The sequence below is a fragment of the Numida meleagris genome, chromosome 5 (genome assembly GCF_002078875.1).
Source record: "Numida meleagris isolate 19003 breed g44 Domestic line chromosome 5, NumMel1.0, whole genome shotgun sequence".
NCBI classification, from domain to species: domain Eukaryota; kingdom Metazoa; phylum Chordata; class Aves; order Galliformes; family Numididae; genus Numida; species Numida meleagris.
The window spans coordinates 35843964-35865984 of NC_034413.1; the positions used below are offsets into that span (position 1 = coordinate 35843964).

Here is a 22021-nt window from a genome sequence, read left to right on the forward strand (position 1 = left end):
CCTTCACAGCCTGCTGATTGTTGGGGAGCAGTTGAAGCTCGGCGCTCAGCTTCGTGCGGGTGGAAGAGCATCTCCTTTCAAGTCCCCGGGCCGTTCATTTGTTACAGTTGATACAACTCCTTAATTCAGTGGCGGTGTGTGCCACCCACAGCCCGGGCTGGCAAGGAGTATCCAGTTTACATGAGGCTGCTCACGACTGCTTTTTTGATGTGTGCATTTAGTGACAGCTGGAGAAGGGCCCTGACTTCAGTTATCCCAAACCCTCAAAACAGCTGGGAAAACCTGGAAGGAGTGCTTGATAACATTTAAACAACACAACAAAGTTTGTCAATGATGTTTGCATTATCTGGTGCCTATATAGGGCACCAGGGCTGTTGTTTTATGTGCAGAGCAAGGCATGTTTTACATTTCAGCTGTATGCTGTTGTAGTTTTTGCCTTTTGTTAAGAGGATCGTTGGTGTTGCTTTCATGGTTTGCTTTCCTTTCTGCTGCTGGTGCTCATGGCAGGCATTACCAGGAAAGCCTGAGCCTTTTCCTAGCATGGCGTGCTTCACTGTCTGTTTAGTACACAGCAGTTACTCATCTTTAGTTGGAAAATGTTAAGAGTCTCTTGGTTTTTCCAAAATGTTGATCTTCAGGCTTGCCACTGAAGTCCTGTGAACTGATTGTTGAGAGTTTCCCAACCTCTTCTCAATTACCAGAGAGTGGTTTGATGCTTGAAGTTATCCACAGGTTATACAGACTGAAGGTTAAAGTATGAGACTAGAGGCAGGATACATGGCTCTTTTTCTGGCTTTGAGCATTTCTTTGAAGAGAGTCAGTTCTTCCTTTGTGTCTTATTTTGCTTAAGTTGAAAAACAAGGTAAATATTTTAGGAGGAAATGGTTCAGCAAGGCATACATTCATTATTTTCCAAGTGCCTTGAGACCTCAAGGCTCTGTTTCAAAGCAAAATGTTGATGCATGAGGTTTTTTTGCAATCAGAAGACAATGCTGATTGTTAGATCAGGGCAGAGTTCTGACCCTCTCCTTGTAGTTGAGTGAGTTTCTTATTCACATCGATTTGATTGAGGATATAAATTAGTATATTTCACACAGTCTTGTGTGTGCTTGATCATTATCTAGCTTGCTCATCCAGGATGTATTTTTTTAGTGGTACTCCAAGTGCTTATTTTCCTGCCAGTCACCATTAATTGGGCTGGTCTTGCTGGGGTTGCTAGGTACCACAAACAGCAGTTGGTAATTATCGCTGGTGTACCGTAGTCTACCTGCTTTCAGTGGTTTCAGGGCCATAGAGGCACACCGTGGCAGACAGATTTGGCAACATGTGGATCAAACCAGGAGGTCCTGCCCTGAAACCCTTCCAGTGGCTGTACTGTTTGTCTTCCAAAGGGCCGTGCATCCATCTTCGTCGCTGGGATGGCTAGCTAACTAGTTACCCAAATAAACTAGTCCCCGTGGCAGTTGTCTTCTGCAATGCTGCTTGCTTCGTCTTTTTGCATCAAGGTGACAGACAGGAGAAGCAATACCCATAACATAATCCATGCCATTCATAGCAATTCAGGATGACACCGTGTAAGAGCCACATCTCTCTTCTCAACAGATCTGATGCTGCCCAGCAAAAACATCACACTGGAGAATCAGACATCCCTTATATGTGTAGACTGTAGATCTGCTCGGTGAGAGCCACGAGGGTAGTTTGCCTTGGGATGTGGTGCCATCCTACAGCATCTACGACTTGCTTTCTAATTTGTTGTCCTTACGCATTCGCACAACTTGTCACATTTGATCTTTCCACAGGGCACATTCGGCATACCATACAAATGAGGGAAGCACAAAGATGCATCAGTGTAGTGGAGGATTAGACGAATTAGAACATTGAGTTGTTAACTCAGGAAGCAGCTAATGTCTCTGCACCTGACCTCAACCTGCTTCAGGCGGGACACACAGGGGAAGGACTCGCATCCTGTTCCCACATCGGGATCTGAGACCCGCAGGTCCTCTCTTGCATTAGTCTTTACTGCTTATGCTCATCACTCTGTTGGCAACGTAGCAGGAATAGATGCTCCCTGTGTCAGATCTTCAGTTTCTTGAGGACAGAAGGAGCTTACTTTGTAACATACCTTTGAAAGGAAGCTAAATGGAAATGTTTTTTTTCTTTTCTTCCTAGCAATGTGTAAACTTCTAGGGAGCAAATGTGCTTTGCTAGCACAGCAGTACATTGCTCCTTAGGAGAGAAAATGTAGTGAGCAACATACTTTTTCTTTCTCTTTCATTCTCTCTCTCTTTTTTTTTTTTTAAAGTGCCGTGTTGCATTCTTTGCTTTCATCCTTCCTTTATGATGGCTAGACATGGTGTTAGTAGGAAGTGAACTAGAGGTAACTTTGTCTTTCCTTTATATAAGAAAGATTGTAACAAGTGTCTTACTATCCTGGAAATTATTGAAGCCAGTCCTTCCGATACATATGCCATAGTGTCATGAGACTAACTTTCTCTCTCAAGTCTCTGGATAATGTCCCTTGCTTGTCACAAAGTGGCTTATTAAGCTTCCAAGTGGAAACGATCCTTTCATGCCAAACATGCCTTCAGGTCTGCTTTGCTTGAAGCACGCTAAGATGTATCAAAAGGCAGAACCTCCGAAAGTAGGAGAATCTTTTTTGTCGAGAAGGAACCTTTGTTTTTCTTATTTAATTGAAATTGCCATTAGAGGAAAGGAGACGGGAACTTGGGCATTCAGTGGGGCTTTCTGTACATGACAGGATAGCTTTGTGATTTACAAGCTCTAGACATAAGGCTGGAAAAATGGTAGACGCCGTGGAAAGAGAATACTCCTGAGGCTCTTTCATCTCCATCCCACAGTTCGGCTCAGAGCTTCCTTTTAATTTCTTTCAGTGCAGCAGGTTAATTTAAGCCCTCAATAGCTTGAATGTCCAAGCTAAATTCAGCTAATCAATGACCGGACGGGCCTGCTTTCTATCGAAGGGACAAGCTGAGTGTACGTTGGAAATGTTTGTGCTTTTTTTCCTGTACGCTAAAGTCTTGTGCCACCCCTTCTCCTCACTCACAAATGTTTATCATTGTCGGCAGGCTTCTGCCGAGCTGCGGGTTTGACAGGTTTTTAATGTCGGTCCTGTACATCCATGCCTTACGCAGTCATTGTGCAATTGCAGCATCCCTTTAACTTCAGTTTGAGGCAGAGGGGGAATATAAAGAACCTGATAGAACATTTATGGTAATAGCTGTAAAGAGAAGCTGCAGAGCATTGGATTTCACAGCCAGAAAAATTTCAGCTCAGGGAAATGGGTCTGAAATACAACTACAGATGGTTTTAGTCTATTGCTTCCCCTGCTTAAATAAAAGGATTGCTTTTCTTGCCTCTATTTAAAACACATGTGTAGAAGATGAAAGTGTCCAGCTATTTTTTTTTATTATTCAGTCCACCAGCTACTGACATCTTTGGCTTATTTCATTTCTACGCTAATGGCACAGTAAAAGTTCTGAAACACGCTCGTTGGGTTCAGCCTTTCTCAGGCCGTGGCAAAGATTCCTGCTGCAGTCAGAGCTGTTGCTGTTGTTTTCGTCATTGGTTCTTTCTCTTTCCGTTGAACCTGGCGGTATTAATTGTGTTGCTGCTTCTGCTCTTTAATTGATCCCATGCACCGCTCCTGCTTTTGTGCAGCATCTGACTTCATGTCAGTTCAGAAAATCAAACACCCAAATTAATCAATCCCCGGCCTCTTAGGAAGAAGGCTACGTTAGGGAGCTGGGCTCCACAAAAAGTCTAATTTCACTTTGAAAGCCAGTTGGAAAATTTTAACAAGAAGATGCAAGAAAAATGTAAACCAGATCAAGCTCGGCTTTGGTCTTTGGAGGATAGCATCACCTGTTGAGTTTGTTTCAAGTTTTTGTAAATAGGTGATTTGACAAAAATATAAAATAAATCAAAAGACAGAAAGATAGAAAAGGTCATAATAGCCTTGTTTCCCCTTTAAATCATTGCACATGAGAGAAAAGGTTGTGTGTGTGAGAGAATAAGAGCTGTAGGCCAAAGGCAGAGTTCATTCTTGGGTTTCTGTATCTCAGCTCAGCCTTTGTGCCGTGCTATTCCCGGACATCATATGTTGCTGTCTCCTTGTACTTTAGCCCCCATCTCGGTGTCTTGGCATGGGGCACTCCTTCCTGCTTCTGGTCCCTAATTTTCTTTCCACCTTTGATTCCTGTGTTGGTATTTGCTGCTACTCCATGAGGTGTGCATTGCAAGCAAAGAAGGAAGGATGTCTCAGATGCCACCGCCCAGTGTGCTCTGAGCAGATGCGAGAGCACTGAGGGTTGGGATGGAATTTCTTACCCTTTTCAAACCCTGTAAGTGCTCCTGCGGCTTTGTGGCATGTGTTCTGAATGGTAAAACTATGCGAAAATAAATGGGACTTTTTTTGAATGTTAAGTTTTATAAACATGTAATACTGAGAGGGGATATCAGACGTGTTTCAACTGGCAAATGTGGTGCAGTGCAACAGCAAAGCCCCTGAGACTCTTCTAAGGATTGGTTGATTTCTTTTTTCATTTAATGTTCCATCTCTTAATTCTGGATGGTAGCTTTAGACAACGTATTTCTTCCCTTCTGCCTCTCATTTCTCCTATCAGTATGTGTCAGAATTGAAAGGAATTTCTTCTATGACTGTAATTATGAAATGCATCTAGGAGAGGGGGCAGCCTTGGAAGTTGGTTTGCATAACAACAGCTGCATTGGCTTATTTGGGTTCTGTGATTTCTGCCCAATGAGCGTCAGACTTGAACAAGGAGAATCTTTGTCTTAGGCCGTGTGTCGTGTGCTTATGCTTAGAAAGGAAAGTCATCACTGTACCAGCAGAGTGATGTTTTTTGATATCCCATCTTCCAAACCTGAAGGGTTTGCTTACAGGTGTCACTGCAGACCACATGGTGAGCTACTGCACCTTTTAACATTGTAGACTTATTCTCAATATACTCTGAATTGACTATTTTACTGCTTTTTCTGGGTGTGCTGTCATACTGATTTGCTTAGAACCTCTCCTGTTCCTTACTGTAAGCTTGTCTGTGTTTAATGACCGCAGAGCTAGCAGCTCACATTTTGTCATTGGTTTAAAAGGCACCACACGCCCTTGTGGAATTGATGGTGCCTTCCTCAATGCATTGCGAGCCAAGGACACGTCCTACAGCAGCCCATTGCACGGTGCTGGCAGGTGCACCAGCCCCACCGCTCAGCACAGGGAGAGGCAGAGAGAAGGGACAGCCGTCTGCTGTGAGGGGACGCATGTGTTTGCAAGGAACTTCTGTTCTCTGCCGTCAGTAGCACAGGCTGCATCTAGCAGTGCTCTGCCCAGGAGGAGAAGATGTTTTGCAGTGGTGCTGCTGCATGTCATTTGCGAACCTGGCCCTGCAGTTCCAGAGCAGAGGATATGCTGGGCAGGATAACTCCCTGGCTACATGGCAAGGAGAGAATGGTGTCCTTAATACAGATATACACCCTGCAAATGATGACCGTCATCAAGTAGAGCTTGCCCGTACAGTCCATCAAAAACCGCAAAGCTAATGATGGGCTGGGCAGATAATCGCGGGAGAGTTAATTGTAAGGTTCGATATGCCATCTTGTCAGCAGAGATAAGTTGTCACGTTTTCCACTTGAGCTGAAACTAAATGATTGTAAAATAAGTTATGAGTGTCCTTGGGCCTGTCTGCCAGAATGATGGCTAAGAATACATTCCTGGCCCATCAGTCTCAAGCAGCCTGCTTGATATTTATGCGAACTGAATGTTATTTTATTCCCCCTCTAGTCATGCTTGTCAGCTTCCCGAGTGAAAAGTGAAACTGCTTCTTTGACTCATACTTCAAGTATTGAAGCTCGGAGAGGCTGCAGATTGTTATTATTATTGCTAGTATTATATATTTTTTTGGGTGTGCGTTGAACGTTGATGCCCGATTGGGAAGAACTAATGGCCAACATTGAACGTGCGGGATGGCTGCAAAACAGCCCATCCCAGCCCAGTGAGACGCATCTTATGAGTTCCTGTGCCTCTGTCAGAGCTGCTTTAGATGTGGAGTAATGAGGCGCTTGCTTTTTTAATTTGGCGTGCCTTTTTCTTTGCCTTTTTTTTATATTTAATAGCGCCAGCAGTGGTCGTCTGTTCTCACGCGTGGTAATTGATACAAAATAAAATGCATTATTTGTATTCAGTCAGGAGTATGAAATTGCATTCAGTGGGCTGAAGCCTGAACTCATTTACAGTTTTCTGAAGCAGGGTTTTCAGGAGCCCTCTTTTCAATTTGAAGAATACCTTGTCAGGCACGAGGAGCAGTTGGAAATGGGAAAGCACGGCGCGTGAGCCTGGCGCCTTTCCATTGCTCATATTTTAAAGTGGAGGAATGGTTTACAAATTCCATCTTCAAAGGATGCTCTCAAAAACCGGAGCATGGGACGTTAACGTGCCCTATCATAATAATCAGGTGCCCTATCATAATAATAACTGTGCCCTATAATAATGATAACGATGTGCCCTATAGTAATAACAACGCACCCTACAACATCAGCATCCTTTTCCAGGAGACTTGCGTTTCTTTGCTGCTGCAGGGGGGGGAAATCCCTTGGGCTTCCCCCTTGGGAGCAGCATGACCGAAGGACAGCACGTCATTGCCCGGAGGGGCCATGGCTCAGGAGGATTTACCGCAGCTGGTTCATTGTTTGGGTCTCTGGGGCGAGCAGTTGAACAGTGTGTTTGTAAGTCTCATCATTTTTCAGAATTCACAAACAGGTTCTGTTTGTGTAATTTATAGGCCAGAAATGGGACTAACCTGCAGCAAGCGTGCAGGTTTACATTCGTGGGTTGTTTTTTTTTTGACCAGGGAAGGTTTTGGAGAATTCCCCTTTCACTTGCTATATGACTTGCAGCTGTTAAGAATTTGCAGTTTCTCACAGAATCATAGTGTGGCTTGGGTTGGAAGGGAACCTTTTCTGCTCAGGGCACCTTGTCTGACATCCAGGTGGTGGTGCAGCGTTGAGCACAGCTCTCGTGCTCCTGCCCTGTGGGTTGCAGCAGACTCGGGTGTGCGTCGCTCTTCTTTCCAGCAGCCTATTGAAGGGCACGGCAGAGTGCTGGAGCTGGGTTCTCCTGTGGTGGATTTTTTTCTCCCGTTGAGTAAAATGGGATAATTCTTTTTAAAGCCGAGAGTTAGAGTGCTACAGCCCTCATATTTTCTGAGGGGGAAAAGTGAAGCATTTTGAGAAATGGCATTATATGTGAGGAAGCCTTTCTGGCTGGCATACTCTCGGTGATATTTATGAATTGCAGTTTCCTGGTGTGTTTTTCTTGCTTTAGCAATCAAAGGGAAAGCAACAAGACACTGTTCTTGCTTTGCGGCCTCAGTAGGTTGCCCCATTGCAGAGCAGGTGGGCATCAGCCTGGTGCTGCCTGTCCCAGCATGAAGATCTCCATTTCACTGCTGCCAGCTGTTCTGTCCAGTTGTTTCATGTTCCCAATATAGGAGACCTTCCTAAGCCTCTAACTGGAGGAAAGTATTTAGGAGTGGAAGCAATGGACTTGCATGCCTCTGCTGTTGTCCTCTTTTTGATCTTCTTTTCTTTCAGTGTCAGAGATTTAAAAAGATACCAATATCCCCTTCGCCAAATGCCTGCTGAGCATTAGCTTGGCTTCTTGTCGAGGTTTGCCTTTCTCTGCACATGGAGAGACAGTAAGCCCTTACAGGATAACTGCTTTCAGCAGCTCCTGTTCAGATACATAGAAATCTCCTGTACGCTACACACGGTGTGCTAAATACATTCTTACAATTCGCTTTGTGGGTTAATACTTGATCATTGTTTTCAAAATAGGGGTCATAGAGGAAAAGAACAAAAATCCTTAAAGGTTGCATATGGAGTTTGGTTTGGTCTCTGCTGGCAGCCAATTAATGGTGTAATTGGTCCCTCACCAATAACTTACAGAACAACTGTGCTTAGTAGGCAATTAGTAAGTAAACTTTATAACACTAAATAAATAAATGTTTCTTTGTCAAATAGGCATTTATACAGGAATTTAACTACTCAAAAAGAAATAAAAAGCTGCTTTTTAAAATATGCTCTGACTTGATTTCTTTCTAACATAAGAATTCATCTTAAGTGCAACCCTGGTTTGGTGTCTAACCAAAGATCTGGACACAGCTTCACTTATATTTCAAGCATTTCAAGTGAAGAGTGGGTAGTTATTCTGAAGAAAAAAGGTGTATTTGTCACTAACCATAGCTAGAAGATGGATTTCTGCTAAACTAAAATCATGTTGGCAACCTTTTGTGAAAATACTAGGTTAAGATTGCTTGAGTACTTGCTGTGTATAGGGACTCAAATTTCACATATGTTCTTGTTTACTAAACTTGCTGTTAGATTCTTCTTAAGTGGAAGAGGGAGAGAGATAGTTGTGTTTTTTGCAAATGTTCATGATTTCCTTTTGGTTTATATCAAGTTATGTGGGGGTGTTGTGAGATTTTTCTTTTCTTTCCTGGTTCTTAGAGACTGAGAGATGCTGCAGATCACGGTTTCATTGCATCTCAGCTGATCTGCCCCTTTCCATTTTTGTATTAGCAAAGGAACAGGCAAATTGGTTCATTGCTTATTAAGAGCACCAGACCTGTTTGAGTTCCTTACTTCCTTTCTGCCTTTGGTGTTGAGCAGTCCTGCTGTGGGTGCTTGGTCACTGAGAGCCAGAAGGGCTCTCGTAAGTCATCCTTGCTCACTGGAAAGCAAGTTCATCCTGGAGCGTGCTGCGGTCCAGAGTAGGAAGGATTTTGCTTAGTGCCACTTGGAAGGCGTCCATGTATTACCAGCCATTTTTTGGACCAGGGGCATCACTGGTTCTTCATTTTTTATTTGGTTCAGGGTGCTACTTGGTGGGGCAAGGGAATAAATCATTTGGTTGTTAGTTCTTAAAATTGGCATGTTATGCTATCGGAGAGAGTACAGTGGAAACTAAACAGTGGACTGCACTTGGGATTTTTTGCTCATTGGAAGCACGTACTAAGTGACCCTTTGTTGCACGGTACTAATTGTACTAGGTATATGGGAGTTAGACACATGGAAAAGAAAACTGTTTTTCCACCTTTGCTGCTACCACCACCTTTTTTGTGTGTGTCTGTCTCTAGCATTAAACAAAAGCATGTAGATAAGATTCAGTGGATGTTATGGTATCTCTGTTCTGTATTAAAATGTCTTAGCGTACCATGAGTAAATGTGAGGATAAGTAAGATTTTTGTAAGAAGGAGCAATTGGAATTAGTAGTTATTTCCTTTCCTTTTTGGTCAGTTCCAGCTGGCCTGGCTTCTAAAGCTGATAGATTGTCCTGTCGATTTGGTAGGACCTGCATCAGAACTTGAGCCCAGTCACTTATTTGCACCTTTTGGAAAAAGTAATTGATGCTCTTAGGAGGGTGACCTGTAGTCACTGGAATGCCATGAGCTCAAGAGGCTAGTTGCTACCAGACAGTAAAGGGTTATATCTTGGAATCTAGCAATCGTTAGTTTAAATTATGCAGTATTTTTATTTTTCCCATTTTTTTTTCAAACTGCAGATACCGGGTTAGGAGATTCAGTGTGCTCAAGCCCAAGTATATCCAGTACAACCAGCCCCAAACTCGATCCGCCTCCTTCGCCTCATGCCAACAGAAAGAAACATCGCAGGAAGAAAAGCACCAGCAATTTCAAAGCCGATGGTATCTCAGGCACAGCTGAAGGTAAATGTACTCCATGGTGGAATTTAGATGCAATTTTATCATTGTTTCAAAGGGCATTGTTATCTGATGACTCAGCTTTGTTGTTGGCTTTGCATAGATGAGTTGAACAGAATTGCAGAGAAATTAGAAAGGAGAGAAATTAAAGTCTGATCTTCTAACGATGATGCTGAATGAACTGAGACATCACATGACAGTGAATTCGACTGTCTGAAACATGTTTGGAACCCACTGTTTAATTAAAATAAGTGTCCCCAAGGTGACATGGAGCATCATTAGTGGTGAAGTTACGGTACAGACATATTTGTAAGGTTTAAAAAGAAAGAAAAGTTGGGTTCACTCAGTACCCTGTACATCACATCAGAATTTGTATGTTTTCTCAGTATTAATAAATCTAGCGCTCTCTCTTCTGCTTAGACACATCTTCTGCTCTAGAATCATCTGATGCCTGTTATTCTTTGAATATTCAGCTGCCCGGGGAAAGATTCTGTTATCTGAGGATAAAAAGGAAAGGGGAGAGTTTAAATGCTTGGGTTCTTTTATAAGAACCAGAAAGCAAAAGCCAAAAAGGACTTCTTTTTCTCCTTAGTTTAGCTTACTGTTTCCAACATGAACACTGCAATAGCTGTTCAATGCCTTTCTGAAGGGGTAACAATGTACACGGTGGCCAGATATGATATAAAACATGCTTGTATCTTTAGAAAAGAAGAAAAGAAACATGCTAGGATTCAGCCAAAAGCGCTCCAGAAAAAAAGATGAGCAAGTGTAGTTGGAAAGCTCAGAAACTGGGGGAGTCAACATAGAAGAGGAGATGAAAAAAGGAGACAATGGAAAAACATTGTTGGGAAAAGGGAGTGTTTAGTAAGAAAAAGATGTGGTTGTAAGCATTGGAGGGTGCAAAAAAAAACAGCTAATTCAGTATCAAAGAGTATTGGAACAAGTTCTGAAAAAAGGATGACAATTGCAGACAGCTGAAGAGACATTAAAAATAGCTGTGATAATAGTATACAACTGAGAAGAGGCATGTTAACTACTACTTAGTCATCCTTATTTTCCATTTATTTAATTTCTCAATTGCACTTCTGTCACGTACGGAATTCATTTCCTCAGCTATCTATACAAATCCTTTTTAGAAAACCATCAGCTTTTTTTCATAATAGCTCCTGTTGTGTTCTGTTTCCAGTCATTTAACTATCTTTACTGTTAGTTTCCCCCTAGTTTATGGCCTGCAGCCAAATTTTATTTTAAACTTCCATTTTTAATTTGTCTTCTTTTTTCCTTAACAATCCTTTTTACACCACTTATTTTCATACCTCAGTGGGAAGTTACAGAGGGTATTTTTCAGAGAGCTCACCATTTGTCCACAAGCATTTTGTGGAAGTCAATATAAATCAAGACCAGCTGGGTATCAAAAGCCTTTGAAAATGTCTTTGTAAGTAGTTAATACGTGTATGTTTTCTTTCTCCTGGTGAGCTTATTTTCACAAGTCACTGGAGCTGGAGCCTGTGTGGTCCCGGTCTGCAGGGAGACTTTTGAAGTGCAGCAAGCAGGCAGGGATTTGCAGTTGTTGTGCACCTTGCCCTGAAATCTCGCTATTAACTGGAGAGGGGACTGCATGGCTCCTTTATCCTTCTCTGTTTTTCTCTTTCTCTTCTCCTTGTCTTCCAGCATCTTAGCATGCTAGTCCAAAATCCCTTTACAATGACTTAACAAAACTGTCCCACTTCATAGAAATTTGCTTGCAGAAACACAAGGCCGAACTGAAGAGCAGCACAAAGTGATTCATAGGCAGCCTTAAAAGTAGCAGTGAGTGCTGACGTTTGCTTGCACAGTCTTTGTATCTCTACACTAGAGATACAAATAGAGATCAGGCGCTGGAATGGGCTGCCCACGGAGGTGGTTGAGTCACCGTCCCTGGAGGTGTTCAAGAAACATTTAGATATAGCGTTGAGAGACATGGTTTAGTGGGGTTATTGGGGGTAGGTGGATGGTTGGACTGGATGATCTTGTAGGTCTTTTCCAACCTAGCTAATCCTATGATTCTATGATTAGCAGGTGAGCTTTCTTTGACCTGCCCCTTCTTCCATGCCTTCTGACACAGGCACTCTTTTCTGCTTTGTGTTTTGGGTCACAGTGGTTGTAAATTCTTTATTTTTAAAACATTTCTCTCAGGACACACACAACTGTTGGCCACAAAAAGAATGGAATTGCATCTGTATACACAGCGTTGTTGTCATGTTTGAGGAACTCTGGACTAATCTTAGTGACCCTTGAGTTCCTGGCAAAGTTAGAAGAGACATCTGGCTGTTAGGAGAGCAGGCCTCATCTCTCAGCAGCAAGGAGGAGCAAGGAAACTTGCTTGATTTTCCTGCCCCTTTTAGAAGAAGGGTATCACAGAAAAAAAAAATAATACCTCTAGATTTCCTTGGAGATTTCTGTTTGATAGACTCTGTGGATGACCACACTGGATGCATTTATCTCTCTCGGCTTGCTGTGATGCTGAGCAGTGGGGATGCTTCCATCCCTGGGACAAGCTCTGTCACAAGTTGGTCCGCTCCAAGTGCAAGCGGTGTCTCAGGTGCTTCAGGTTGTTCAGTGTTTTTCTCCAGTGTGTGGAATTTCAATTTCAAGACTGTTTTGTGATTTAAAGTAGCTCTTAGCTTAGTAATTTAGACTTTTATCAGGAAAAGCTGAATTTCTATACTATCTGGTGTTTGTCTAGAAATTTCTCCAATGACCTAAAAGCTTTCCTTTTTTTGATATTCCTCCTCACTTGCAGTAAACATAGATCTAAACTCCTACAGATGTTCAACTGGATTGCTGCAACTGGAGATTGAGTCCAAATTAAGCAGTAAAAAGAAAGAGTTCCAAGAGAAGCACGCTTAGCCTTGGCAGCTTTGACATAAGGCAGGTGACTTAGTGAACATGGGGTACAAAAGCCTGTTGATAATTGTGGGAGAGCTGTATCTTCCTTTTTCCCTTCCTTTGGAAATCCTGAGCTCACTGCGACTGGGAGGAGGAAGGTTCTGCTGCAGTAGGTGTTAACAGGCAGTTGCAGTGGATCAGAGTTAAATGATTTGTGTAATTCTAGATTTTATGTTGGTTTCCTTTGGGTCTAGGCATGTTTGAAGTGTCAGCTTTCAAACAGAAATTCTGGTTTCCTGCATTTCTGTCTGTAGCAAAGCTGAGGTGTTCAATGAGGTTTAAATCTGGTCTTCAGCAAACTGTAGCAACTTTACTGCATTTTTCAGTCTCTTTCTCCTTGAACGTGCCTGCTTTGATCATTGACCTCTGCCCAAGTATTCAGATATCACGATGATGGACACTAGTGGGCGCAGGGTGATGTTAGTCAGTAACTCCAAGGACTGATGCTCGTCTCTTTTATACATTCTAGAAAGATCATGCTGATTCTTCTTTCTCCGCACTGTCTGCACATGCACAGCCGTCTCTTTCTGGGACTGATTCTTTCATGTTACATGATTTGTCTTTCTGCTGGTCTTCTAAGACAATGACTGCAGCAACTAAAATGCTAAAGCAACTGCACTGCAGTTGGGTGAAAATTAAAATTCATTTTCTATTTTGGAAAATCAGGTTCTTGTGAAATTTTCACAAGTGCAATGAAACCCAGAGAGAAAGTTTTTTAGTTCTCTGTACAGGACTTGTCACTGCAAATAATTCCCCGGTTTTGAGGGTAACAGCAGGAATGCTTACATTAGGCAAGGTGCCAGAAACCAACAGTGTTTTTCCCACCATGCTGTCTGTACTTGCTCAGAGCAGAATTATACAGTGCTGTATTTCAAAGAGCAGTAGCTGCGCAGAGCCTGGTCTGGTTTGGTATCTGTGTACTACTGCTGATAGTGGAGCAGCTAGTGATAATAGGAAGGTTTTTCAGCTTGAAAACAAGTAGAAAAATTAAAAAGCTTTCCTGTAAATACTCTTCACAGAAAGATCTTTCCCAGTGTTTTATTTTTCTCACTCTTGTTAGGACCTGGTTTTTAAAACCTCATGGCTGTGGCAGCGTGAACCTGCCTGCCTTCAGTCCGAGTGGAGCTGCAGAAAGCTCACTTTAAGGGCTGTAAAAAGCTCAAGGTATGACTGTCCTTCTCTCAGTATCAAACGTAGATGATCAATGCTTTGCAGTTTCATTGTTGGAGCGCCCTGGCCAAGAGGGCCAACTCTGCTTTTGGTGGTAGGATCAGCGTGACGGTGTCCAGGCGGATGGGCAGATATGTTCCTTGGGTCATAGATGCAAGTCAGCTGCAGTAGGATGCTGTTGTTTTATGTTCTCTCCCAGCAGCATAGGCAAAACCAGTATAGCTCGTTGCTCCCATCCATGCAGATGGAGCCTGAGAAACAGGAGCTGATGATAGAGTAATGCGCATGATTAGCAACTCAGTAAACTTTCCAAACTGTATTTTCTCTGCAAATCCATGTTCTACATTCTTCTTTATCACTGGTTTCTAAAGAACTTTTGAAGGGCACAGAATGTTCTTTCATGTTTCTTGTAAGAACTGTTTTCCTAACACAAAGGTAGTTTGTTCTCTGGTTTCTCAGCCAAGTGGGGCTGAATTAATCAAGGACGGCAGGACAATGTGCACTAACTCGGGGGAGATACCAGTTTGTTCCTGAGAGTTCTTGTCCTCTTCCAGGCATTCCAAAACCAGAATGGTGAAGCAAAATATGGAAACTCAGCTCTTGGTGTTTGTCTCCGGAAACTGTATCAAACAGCTGAAAAATGAACATTTTGTATAAATTGAAAGCAATATAGCAGTTAACTGACTGTGTAGTATATGATGCGTGAAAAAAAAAACTGTGCGTTTTACCTGCAGCTTTTCACCCTAAGCTTTCCTTAGAAAATCCCTCACACTTCCCCATGATTTACCCGCTGGTATTGTATGTTAAAAAGTATACAGAAGTGTTAGGAAGTGTAGAAACACCTCTGCAACGTGCTGCATAGAACAGATGAAAGCAGTGAGCTGTGGTGTTGCTGGAAGAGTAGTTCCTTCATTTGACAGCTGGACATGACGTTGTTAATGCCATTGCTTTTCTGTAATCCACTGAGTTAGGCACCATGATGAAGGAATTTATTTTTACTTGTTTTTTTTAATGGTGGGGCTTTTTATGGTCTGGAAGAAACCTGCCACTGTCAGAGGACACCATGTTCAGAAACCTTTCCAGCACAAAAAGTCACTCCCTTTTTTCTGGAAGGAAGATGTGAAATATGACATCTTGACCTGCAGCTGCAACGAGGGCAGAGCTACTCACCTGCTAAAGAGTTTGTAACCTTTGGAATCAAATCTCTTAGATGGATTGCGTTGCTTCAAGTAATGCTGCCACCAAAATTTCAACTTAAAGCTCTTTGCAGTCTGTGAAAATGTACTTAGGTGCACTACTGAGGTTGTACAAGTAAATAGACATTGCCACGTACAAGCTACACGTAAGTTATTCCTGATAATTATGTCATCCTTGTTAACTTAGGTAGTTCTTATACGTCAGATATCAATAATTATAACCTACTGCACAGTGCAAGTAGAGGTGTTTTTGGAAAAACATTTGTTATTTCAGTAAGAGGGAAAGGTTTTGATACTTGTCTAGAGACACTGACATGGGGAAATGTGAAAATGAAATGAAGCTTTAGTGCTGTGTGGCATTAGGGGACAGTTTTCATCACGACACCCTAGATATTCAAGCGGCCCGTGGGAGGATGTTTCAGGCTCCTCCTTGAGCGTTTAGCCTGTGCTAGGAGCAATAGCACAGCGTTAGGTCCAGGGACAGCTCAGAAGAGGAAATCAGTTGTTCATTAATCGTTTCCATGCCCATTTGTTTGTAGTTATGCTGCATTTAGTTATTAGTGATATCTTAAGGTTTTTCTTCTCTCAAACAAAAAAAGAAAAGAGAAAAAACATGCAGACCTGTGTCTTACACAGGAGTAGTGTGTTTCAGTCCTGTCACGCAGTATTTATATGCATCTTGTGATGCAATTTGCTGAGAGCAATTTTATGTTTCTATTTCTGTTCTACTAAGTTTACAAAGTAAGTGTTCCGTAGTTTTCCAGAACAACATGGTTCTGCAGTATTTCAAGTGAGATTGATACAAAAGGGCCATTTTGACTGCATTGCTGGGTAAAGGCGCATTTTTTTGGAGCTGAAAGGGTTTCCCTGATAAGCAGTAATTGAATGAAAAAAGAAGAGATTTTACTTGGCATTAAAATGATGACAAAAAACAGCAAAATAAATAACTGTGTTTTCTTTCTTTGTCCGCATGGCAACTTAATCAGCAAGATGTGACCAGATTTGTTGTCTGTAATGCCACGCGCCTGTTTTAAGTGTACCGCAGAGGTTACCACCTATTCACTGTCAAAACATTTTTCAGTTGTAATTACACTGTTCATCGGTAACTTCATTCACTGCTTTGCAGGAGATACAGTATTGGACAATTGCTGTACACCTGAGAAACAGGAGGGCAGAAATTAATAAAATCTAGACCGAATCTTCAGAGACTTACTTTCAACCAAGGCATAAAGGTCACTTGTTGGGAAACCTTCAGCCTTAGTCGTCACAGCCTATTTGACATGAAAGGTTTGCTGCTGAAAGACATTTATGTTGATGCTGAGGAGTGAAAGACAAGGGAGGTGAAGCTCATCTATTGTTTTAACCTACTTCATTGCAGGCTAAACAAGTTAAAAGATCCCTTCTTCTCTTTAAAACTGCTGCTAGCTCGGGGTCGGAAGAGGCTTCATGTTCCGCCTACCTGCTTGAAAGGAGAAGTCTTGCGGTGGTGGTCAGCAGCAAAGAGGATTCTGGAAAGCATGAAGCCCAGAACAAGTTGGTGGTTGGTGTACACACTAGTACACCTGGATATCTAGAGGGAGATAAAACTTATTTTTTTCCTACATTCTGATGAAAAGCAGTCCCACTCTTAGTGCAGTAAGCATGCTATGTGTTGAGTACAGAGTTGTACACTGTGTATCCTTAGCACTAGTGCTGTGCTGAGACTTGATTTCTTTGGAAAAGAAAGAAGTTTTAAGTGGCTTTATAAGTGAAAGAGAACAAGTGACACCCTAGTGTTTTGCTGGGTTCAGGTAACGACTGTCTTTCTTAGAACTGTGCTGTCAGCTTTAGACAAAGACCATAGGTTAGGAAAAAGGTTCCTGATGTTCACAAGGTGGCAAGAAGTACTTGGGAGATACTATTACGGAAGTTCCGTTCTCTGACTTAGGTGCTTACTTTACATGTTATTTGCCCATTTTTCCGAAGTGTAAGACCATGTGATTTCATGATGAGTCTGTACACCTAACTTAAAACACTCAAAAGATAAATGGAGGTGATTGTGCACTACAAAGGTATAGTAAAAATGTAAAAACAAAGTTAAATGAGGTAATTGTGTTAAACGTAAGTTTGTTCTCCTAATCAGTATGTATACAAAGTCTTGAGCCAAGGCTTCACAATTTAAACAGACGTGATATTTTGGTGTGGAAGAAAGATTTATTTTATGAATAATTCCTGGGTTTATAAAACATGCTCTTGGCATTATGCTGAAAACTCCTAATCAAGAGGTACACACAGAACAGAATCTAGAAGTCAAAAGTTAGTAATCTGTTTATGATGTGTATATTGCACAATAGAACTAAGTAAAGCTAATACTAATAGAAAGCAGCAGGGGAGGTTCGGGTTGGATATCATGAAAAGGCTCTCCCCCAGAGGGCAGTGGGCATGGAGCAGCTCCCCAGGGCAGTGGGCACGGCCCTGAGCTGCCAGAGCTCAGGGAGCACTGGGATACCGCTCTCAGCCACAGGGGTGGGGTTTGAGTGGTGGTGTGTGGGACCAGGAGTTGGACTCAGTGATCCTTAGGGGTCCCTCCTAACTTGGGATATTCTATGATTCTATGAACTAAGATATAGGGATTTTAGTCAATTATGGATAAGCTCTGAAGAATATATAGTGCTACTCAGCACATTCTCGGGACCAAGAACCACTCTGGGCATGAAGTACGCCCTGTGCATTCAGATTCCTTGCTCCAAGCCTGAAAAACCTCAATGGGCAGTGAAGCGTTTCTCATTTTTATGTATCGACAAATGTTGGCCTGTTCACGTGATGATTTTCAAGGGTGGACTGGGGTGAGCTAGATGTGATGCTTCAGCCTTCCTTGGACCTCAGGTTGCAAAGTCAGCAATATGCGGGCTTGCAAGTGTGGTGCACCTCTGGTTCTTGCCTTGGGGTAAGGCTTGTGGTTGTCCTTTGCTTGTGCAGCATGGCATGCTGTGACACACAGAGCCTGACATTCTCATCTTACCCCAAGGAGACGTCTCCAAATGGCACATGTTCAAAAGGTGACAAACTGGTGCTGGAGAGTGGGGTTCTGGCAGGTGAAATGCCAACTGGAGACGGTGGTGATGCAAGATTTCCTTCCTATAGATGTAGCCTTTTGTGCAATTATAGCACCACCTAAAAAACATAGAACTGGAGCAATTCCACTTTTTATGCTCTGTGGTGTTAATGGCATACATTTACAGGACAATCCTTAATGGTAGCATAGACCTCTTTTTGTTTCCAATTCTCAACTGGTTGGTCACTTCAAACCTGTGTTGCTTCTTTGGGTTTTAATCAAATATTTGCCTTAAATTAGCTGCCAAATTCAGTGAGCAAATACTTTCCGTCTTTGTTGTCTGTACTGCAGATGCACATGCTGTGCATGAAATCTTAGGTAGTGAGCTTGCTGCATGTTTGTTTTCCATACTCTGGGCTTTAATCTACTGTTTTCAATCCCTCCACTTTTCTCTTTATGGAGATGGGTTACTTCTGAGAGGTGCTATGCATTGCTGTAGTCTGCAACTCCAGTGAAAGGAGTAGGTAAAAAGAAGACTTCATCATTGACATTTTCCACCACTGCCCCCCACCCAACACAAAAAATTAATAAAGGTTTCTTTTGTGAGTGCGAGATGGAGAAAATTGGCCATTTGTCTGTGAGGTAATAGGCTTTGGTGCAATATGAAAATCTATCAAATGATTAAATTCAGTGACATTAAATCACAATTCATGAAAGGAGAATACCGCACAGTTTAATTCTATTTAATTTTCTGAGAGGAAAAAAAAGCAAAAAAAAAAAGTTTGAGTTTCTCTTAAGCTGATATCTCTGTGCTCTTTCTTAAAAGTGCCTTTCTAGTTGCCACACAGTGATGTGATCATTATCTGTCACCTCGTCGCCTTGCTGCCTCAACATGCAGTAAAATACAAAAAAAAAAAAAAAAAAAAGACCAGAGGAGCTTGTGAAGTATGACTTCCTATCCCAAGACTCATTGCCTGCGATTCGTACCGCTTGACAGTAATGATCTTATTACAGTACTCTGGACCTTGAAGAGATTTCATGAGGAGAGTGAAAGGACGTGCCTCCATGTAATCAAGTGGCGCTGAATATTCCACGCGTTTTTGATCACACACTGATTGGGCACAGTTTTAGCCCATCTTCTAGTCAATTATGCATGGCCCCTTGTGCTCCTGTGATAGTCAGAAACATTGATAGCTGTTGTCTGGGCTTTGGCAGCCAGCCAGAGGTTTGAAGTGCCTTACGCACAGTCATTCCAGGATAAGTGCTTTTTAGTTGGAATTGATTACCTTTCTTTAGGTTTTGCTTAATAGCAAAACGGTATTGGAGAGGGCTTCAGGTGAAAAATGGACATATTAGCCATTTAGAGTATCTGAACTCCTAGTCAATTTTTAGCTTTCCCCTGTTTCCATCTAATTTATATTTAATGATGTAACGTTTGATAATGTTTAAGATATTTCATTTCAGTTGCTGCTGAGCACACATGTTGAGCACATGTTAAATGATGGTGTATCAATTTTCAGGTTTTCTAAATTAATCCAGTTTAACCTTCAGGCTGCAGGAACGTGGCTTTTTTGGTGCCTGATCTAGCGAGCATTAGGTTTATCTGCAAATGTTACAGAGATGACATTACTAAGCAGAGCAAGTGCTGTTCCTAATCCCATAATGAGGATAAATCTGCGTCCTTTAAAAGAAGTGGGGGAAAGGGTTGGTAGCTGGCTGCATGGTTTAGATTTTCTCATCTTAGAGGCTAATGAGGCTTCCGTTAATTTCTCAAGTATAAAAATGCCATAAATTTCTTAATTCAAATTCCTATTAAAATGAGAAAAAAAAGTCAGGAAAGACAAGCGCATCAAACACAAATCATTCTATGAGAAAATATGTAATCCTAAGTGATGTTTATTGTTCCAGTACCGCAAATCTTTTATCTTATTTGAATATTCTATGACATGTAATAGTTGAATTTAGGGAATAAAGCATGCTTTTTGCCATGACCCTTCACCCAGTAACATCTGCATATCTACACACGTGCGTTGCTTGGGGAGATCGGAGAGGACTTCATAGCAGGCTGAACACTGCATTAACCGTGTGTCAAATGAAGAACTCATGCTTCCCCGTGTTGTTTTTTTGCCTTCCCCCTTTGGAAGACAAGTCTGCTCACTAAATCCATGTGTTTGGTGACTTCTGAGTTCTCGACCCCTGTGCTGTGCACTTCTCCAGCCTGTGCTGAGAGGCCTCTTTGGGCTGTGTGCTTCCTGCTTGCTGACGTTCTGATTCCCATCGTGAAGCCAAGCCTTTAGTTTCCAAGTGGTAATAGAACAGAAGGCCAATGATTAGCTTCTAATCATAGAAAGGACCTTTCCCTTTAAGAGGGAAAGGAAAGGACCTTTAAGATCATTCATGTTTATCTCCATTGAGGAGGTTCCTTTCTCCATCAGGAGACGTACATCACAGGGATGTCTGTCAGAACCTGGTAAGCCTCATGCTACTTAATGGTTTGGTTATTACTGCAGCCATGTACCAAACGCAGCTGTGACTAATTGATTCCTGGCCTGTTGGTGTTTGCTAATCAGGCTTTCCTAGTCCAGAGAGTCAGCTTGCTTAGATGGATTTAAAACAACATGTGTCATGGGTTTTGGGCAACCTGGTGTGGTGGGAGGTGCCACTGCCTACTGCAAGAGGCTGGAACTGGATGGGCTTTAAGCTGCCATCCAACAAACCTTCTCTAATTCTATGATTCCTGTCTGTGAATACAGAAATCTCTTCCTTCTGTAGTACGACAAAGTACACCCTACTTTCTGCTCCATGTAAACCTGCATACAGCAGGCATGGCAGCAGAGAGGTATTAGCCTGTTTAAACCTTGCAACAGGATGAAAGCCTTAGAAAGATTAACTTTTTTTTCTGGGAAAAAACTCTACATCTTTGGCCCTAATTACTTAATTTCGTACAGCCATAGAATATCCCAAGTTGGAAGGGACCCACAAGGATCAGATGGAACAGGTTCTTCAGTAGTATATTTTGCAGGCATCTCATCACGTATATAGGATCATGATGTATACAGTAACATCAGGAGTTCTGTGAGGTTCAGGCATCTATGGAAAGCTTCCAATTGAATGTGATGTTGAAATTTGCGAAAAATCTGTTAAAAAAATAAAAAAAATGGAAGGGAGCCATGTGCTGATTCTCTCTGGTAGACTAGAATCATAGAATCATAGAATTGCTCAGGTTGGAAAAGACCTTCAAGATCATCAAGTCCAACCGCAACCTAACCATACTACTCTAACAACCCACCGCTAAATCATGTCCCCAAGCACCTCATCCAAACAGTTTTTAAACACATTCAGGGATGGTGACTCAACCACCTCTATGGGGAGCCTGTTCCAGTGCTTAACAACCCTTTCTGTAAAGAAGTTTTTCCTGATATCCAGCCTAAACCTCCCCTGGCGCAACTTAAGGCCATTTCCCCTTGTCCTGTCAGCTGTCACCACTGAGAAGAGACCAGCCCCACTCTCACTGCAATCACCTTTCAGGTATTTGAAGAGAGCAGTGAGGTCTCCCCTCAGTCTCCTCTTCCCCAGCCTAAACAGCCCCAGTTCCTTTAGTCTCTCCTTGCAGGGCATATTCTCCAAGCCCTTCCCCAGCCTTGTTGCCCTTCTTTGGACCTGCTCCAGCACCTCAATGTCCTTTCTGTACTGGGGCGCCCAAAACTGAACACAGTACTCGAGGTGAGGCCTCACCATGCCGAGTGCAGGGGCAGAGTTTCCAGGGAACATCCCAGGGGAGGTTGTGTTTGACGCATGCAGGCATAAAGCTTGTCAGCTTCTACCGCTGCATGCACGTCTTATTCATTGGTAATTTCTAACTGATATGGCATTGACTTGACTTTGACTTCCCTTTTACCTCCTTCCCCGGTGCTTTGAATCTGTCTTTTTAATCTGGGGAGGAAGTGC

At 42.4% G+C, this 22021-nt stretch overlaps 1 protein-coding gene across 6 annotated transcripts in view; it reads left to right on the top strand.

Moving 5' to 3' along the window:
• AGAP1 (ArfGAP with GTPase domain, ankyrin repeat and PH domain 1) overlaps positions 1-22021 on the top strand; it is a 334310-nt gene that overhangs the window by 234354 nt on the left and 77935 nt on the right. For all 6 annotated transcript variants that reach the window (XM_021400246.1, XM_021400245.1, XM_021400243.1 and 3 more), the window contains one exon: positions 9590-9751. In XM_021400246.1, the coding sequence (XP_021255921.1) occupies positions 9590-9751 (162 nt within the window). The remainder of the gene's footprint in view (positions 1-9589; positions 9752-22021) is intronic.